Below are 5,679 nucleotides of genomic sequence, written 5' to 3'. Positions count from 1 at the left end.
ATATACGTACCATTTATTATAGTTCAAGAGTATATTCATCCCTTTTTCATCTTAATTTTATATCTCAAATAATTAATTCAAAGTCACTACCTGATCTGGTCCCAATTAAAATCCAAGACACGCCTACCTATCGAACACATTTTTCTTGCCCCTATAACGATGTACAAACACAATAAACCATTAACCCATAACACCCCAAAACAACAAATAATTAAACCCCTCACGTTTTAATTTTCAAGAAAACTTCGTCGAAAAAATACTATCCACCATCGGTCAACACCACGTATCCACTCTCTCCTTCAAACCAAAAACACTACACCATTGTTGTACCCCTAGCTCTGGCCTAATCTCCATTCCATGCAACCAATAAACACTAACTAGTAGTAACAACCAATCACTTTAATTTAATTGGGGTTCACGTTTAAGAGAAAAATAGATAGAATATCAAATTTTAAACAAAAAATAAAGGTCAAATTGAGTTGGTTTGAAATCAGGTTCGATGGGTGTATTGGGTCGAATAGTGGTTTGAGTTAGTTATTTGAGATTAAAACATTAAAATAGAAAAGGGACAAATATATCCCAAACTATGATAAATGATATGTTTATACCCTCCGTTATACTTTGAGGTACACAAATGTCCCCGCTGTAAGCATGAGGGCCTTATACATACCATTTCATTAATGGTAAAAGCATGTGTACCAAAATACAACGGAGGATATATTCATACAATTTATCATAGTTTGAAGGTATATTTGTCCTTTTTTCAAAAAAAAAAAAAAATGACAACACAAATGAGACGAGGGTGTAATACTTTGCTCTATTCCAATTAGAAGGATGGATAGAAGATCATTTTCTGACCACATTTTGTGCAACGTGGAATACCAGCTCACCATGACGCATCTCCCCAATTTATAATCGATAGATCAAAATTATAGCAAAGCACCCTACTAACATAAGTGAGAAGTCTATAAAGCTCGTGCATGTACAAGTGAATCATACGACTCAAGGAAAAGCAATCAGTACGGCTTTGCCCATCAACAATTCGTTCAAGCGAATGTCAACTCCTAATATGCTTAAATATGGCACAAAGATTAGAAGTTTGTAATCGAAAACGGGATTCTACAAAAGTTATCATCCTGAGATCCAAGTCTGCTATAAAAGAAACCGCACAATTTATGACCAACTTACCATAATACCCCAATAAATATGCTGTTACCCTGGGAGTATCAAAGGATGTTACAACGAGAAGCCACTTGTTCTACTACTAAAACAATCATTTTTTGTTTACCTTGCCTTCTCTACAAGAATCATTCTACTTAAAAATGTAAATGAGGCTTATTACAAAAGAATTGCCATCTTCCAGACTCAGGCTCTGCAATGATGAAAGATCAAGGACAAGTTGCAAGAGAATCAATGCATCCACCTACTAAAGAAAGTTTTAACAAAATTTCACATTTAACATCTCCTGATAGTTGCTTTCAGTATGTAAGTTCATTCTGGGACATCCAATAAAATTGAAAGTACACTTGTTTTCACAATGTCAAGGTTTTCTGAAGTTGCAAAAGCCACAGTGCTATATGCATTATGCAAAGCCGGCCTTTCAACAAAATCTTCTGTACCCAAAAATTGATCCAAGATAATAACGATTTCTTTTGCGACAGCAGAGACTCAAGAACGGCTTCAGATGAAACCCTTCCAATGATCAAGAATGACTCAAGAGAAGGCCTTTTAATCTGTTGATAAAAAATGAAAGAAACATCAGCTGATCATTGCAGAAGTCACGTCAAAAGAATTCACAGGATGCTTCATGTGACATGCAGCAAGCACAGGAATGGAACAAATCTCCCTTCCAAGATAGACAAAACAATTCACAAATACTTTCATCTATTAGTTTCTTACAAACCAGCTATTTTGGTACTTCAATGTGTCAATTTATATGACTCAGATACTTCTAAACATAAAATTAAAATAAAACCTTTTGGAAGACGAGGAAGGAATTGCCTAGTGGTTATGATCTTCTACCTCCAACAAGGAATAAAGTGAAAACATGACATATTGGGCCAGGGCTTTGACAAATGGACGTTACTAAATCAAAAAGAATAATAAAGAAAAAAGAAACCTTTTGGATAACAGCAGGAATTTTTTTCCTATATTTGCTGCCTCAACACGTTGGACTGTTAACGGGAAAACTACACGAATAGCCCCACAATAAGGTGGCTTTCAAGTTTTAACCCCAAATAAAAAGGCTTCAAGTAAATAGCCTTCAGCTATTAAATAATATATTTTCAGACAAAATTACCTCTGACCAATGCAATGAATTACATAAAATGATCCTCATAATGGATAATAACTCCATACTTATTCGTCTTTCAACTTTTTTTTTCTCTTTTTAATTTTACTTTGATTTTTATTTTTTCTTTTCTCTTTTTATTTTTAATTTTTCTCAACCCTTACTTTTTTTCTTTTTCCTCTCACCTTTTTTTTTTCTTTTTAGTTTATTTTTTCTTTCCTATATTTTTTTCTTTGCTCCTCTCAACGTCTACTTTGATAAAAAGAAAAACTTTGTTTATTTTTCTTTGATTTTTTTCTTCTTTTATTTTTTTTCTTTTTAAATCTTTCTCGGCCTTTATTTTTATTTCATCTTTTTTTTATTTTTATCAACCTTTATTTTTTTTTTCGTTCTCTCTCAACTTCCACATTTTCTTTGATTTTTATCTTTTTAATATTTTCCTTCATTCTCTTTTTTTTTCGCAATTTTTATTATTTTTGTTTTTTTCTTTGATTTCTTCCAATCAAGATACATCTCATGAGTAAGAGTTGACACTATCACATTATAAAGACCATACTTATGACTTTCAAATAACAAGCTACGTTACGAGGGGAAGAGTTGACACTACCACATTGCAGAGGTAAGACTTATGACTTTCAACAAGTAGTTATGTTTCATGGGCAAGAGTTGATACTACCACATTGTGTTTTGATTTATGAGATGTTTTATAACTCTTACCTTAGAGGCAAGGCTTAGCTCAAAGACTTTCAAACAACAAATTATCCCTCATGGGCAAGAGTTGACACTACCACGTTATGTTTTGATTTATGAGATGTTTAACAACTCTTGCCTTAGAGGCAAGACTTAGCTCAAGGACTTTCTATGCCCCCGGGCAAGATTTGACACTACCATGTTATGTCTTCATTTATGAGATGTTCTACAACTCTTGCTTTAGAGGCAAGGCAAGACTTCGCCCAAGGACTTTCAAACAACAAATTATGCCCCACGGGCAAAAGTTGACACTACCACGTTATGTTTTTATTTATGAAATATTCTACAACTCTCGCCTTAGAGGCACGATTTATCCCAAGATTTTTCAAACAAGTTACGTTTATTGTGCAAGAGTCAACACTAACATATTATGCTTTTTACTTATTTAGAGGTAAAACTCAGCCTAAGGACCATCAAACAACAAGTTATGCCCTATGGGCAAGAGCTGACACCACCAAATTGTGTATTGATTTATGAAATGTTTTATAACTCTTCCTTAGAGGATTTTCAAACAAGAAGTTGTACTCCACAAATAAGACTTGACACTACCACATTGTACCTTGATTTATGAATTGTTCTACAATTTTTGTCTTAGAGGCAAAACTTATCCTAAAGAACTTCCTAACAACAATGCCCTTAAATTTGCTTTGATGTCAAAAAAAGAATATCCCTATGTAGATTATCCAATTTTTTATTTATTAGCAAAATATAATAGAAGTTGAGGAAAAAAAAGAGATAAAAAAAATAGAGAAATAAAAAAAATGAGATTGAGAAAAAAAGACAAGAAAAAAATAAAGATTAACAAAAAAGCAAAGAATTAAAAAAAATTGAGAAAAATAAAAATGAGAGAAAAAAATAAAAATAAGGTTTGAGAAAAATGAGGAAAAAAAGAGAAATGATAAAAAAAAGAAAAATAAAGGTTGAGACAAATGAATTAAAAAAAATAAAAAAAATGAAGAAATTGATAATGTTTGAGAAAAAAGAAAAAGAGAAAAAATAAAGATTGACACAAATGAATTAAAATAGGAAAATAAAATTAAAAGAAAAATAAAAAAGTGAAAACAATAAAAATAAAATAGAATTTGAGAGAGAAATGAGTATGGAAAGTTTAAAAATATTTGAGATGTTGAGAGGTAAAATTGTACTTGTACCATACTTAAAAAGGAAGGCTAGTCTTTAAAAACTTTTCTTATAGGGGTCAAAAATTCAAAGTCACCCACTATTGGGGCTATATCATGTAATTTCCCAACTGTTAACTAAACGTCAAAATCAATAAGGGTCCATAAGCATCAAATTTCTTATTTGAATAAGTTGGTCAATGAATCCGATAAAAGAGGGTCCTTAGAGTTTGTAAAATTTTCATGCTAGTATAACCATATGAATAATAGCAAAAATATACTCTCACCAATGACCCATTAACTGCTCGTAAGCAGTCATTCGTCTTGAGCATTAGAAGAATAACTCGGGGCAATCTCCTCAGAAGTTCAGTGATTTGCGAAAAATATTGAGAAGCATACATCTGCATAACAACATAAATAGTTGACAGAAGAAAATGAAATTAAAAGGGATCCAAACCTTCATTGAGAGCAAAGTTACTAAGAAAAAATAAATAATAAGAAAATACTTGAAGTCATTTACAAGGAAAAGAAAAACTTCCCTCTCACAAGTCATTCTCTCTTTCCTTTTTATTTCAACACAAACCTAACACAGTAGAAGCCAAGGGTGGCAACGGACCGGAACCAGTATTGCCGGACCGGTTTAGCCGGAACCGATACCGGCACAGCCTTACCGGAGTTTTTTGCCGGAACCAGTACTACCGGAATACCGGAATCGGAATACCGGATTTTTAGGTTGTTCCACACCGGCCAGTTGGTTGCCGGTGTGGAACCGGGTCGAACTGGACCGGCAACCGAATCTATACCGGAAAGACGAACTTCACGTTTTTTTTTTTTTAAAATTTAAATTATATAACATTTTTTAATATATCCTAAACTTAAAAAATATATCTTAATAAGTTTAAGTTAATATAATATTTTTAATACGTTAAATTATATTTATATTAAGTTTTAAAATAAATCAAACGTTAATTCCGGCCCCGGATCCGGTAAACCGGAACCGGAACTACCAGAAAAAAGTCACAGTCCGCACCAGTACCAAATTCCGGACCATTGGGTACCGGTATACCGGTAGCAACCGGTACCGTTGTGTTACCGGTAACGCTCCGGTACCGGAACCGGACTGGAACAGAGAAAAACCAGACCGTTGCCAGCCTTAGTAGGAGCACAGGGAAGAAATACTTACATGATACGTTATAACATTAACCCACTAAATACAGCTAAAGATAAATGATCAGCCTGTTCGTGACAGATCTCTCTGAAACCTATTTTACGGCATTTCTGAAAATACTCCAGGTAGACTATACAGAAAAATTAAAAGGAATTAAGGAAAATATTGAATTTCTAGATAACAAAGCTAAAGGAGAAATAATCACTCCCAGTATCTAGGACAGATGCTTAGCAGATTCATTATCTTAACTTTAGCTCCATACTATCATAGAATAAGTCACCTGCAATTCTGAACGGTCACTGTCCATACCATTGACAACAAGATGATCCACTGAAGGATCTATCACTTTGTTC

At 33.3% G+C, this 5,679-nt stretch overlaps 1 protein-coding gene across 1 annotated transcript; it reads right to left on the bottom strand.

The window, feature by feature from the left end:
- Positions 1-1,150: 1,150 nt before the first annotated feature.
- Positions 1,151-5,666, bottom strand: LOC124893301 (putative ABC1 protein At2g40090). The gene is made up of 3 exons (XM_047404336.1): positions 5,607-5,666; positions 4,446-4,559; positions 1,151-1,733 (listed from the first exon to the last, which is right to left on the bottom strand). Exons 1-3 carry the CDS (start codon positions 5,631-5,633, stop codon positions 1,533-1,535), a joined length of 342 nt encoding a protein of 113 aa, XP_047260292.1. The 5' UTR covers positions 5,634-5,666; the 3' UTR covers positions 1,151-1,532.
- Between the last annotated feature and the right edge of the window lie 13 nt (positions 5,667-5,679).

This window comes from Capsicum annuum, unplaced genomic scaffold (genome assembly GCF_002878395.1).
Source record: "Capsicum annuum cultivar UCD-10X-F1 unplaced genomic scaffold, UCD10Xv1.1 ctg57176, whole genome shotgun sequence".
NCBI classification, from domain to species: Eukaryota; Viridiplantae; Streptophyta; class Magnoliopsida; order Solanales; family Solanaceae; genus Capsicum; species Capsicum annuum.
This window is presented reverse-complemented; position numbering and strand designations above follow the sequence as displayed.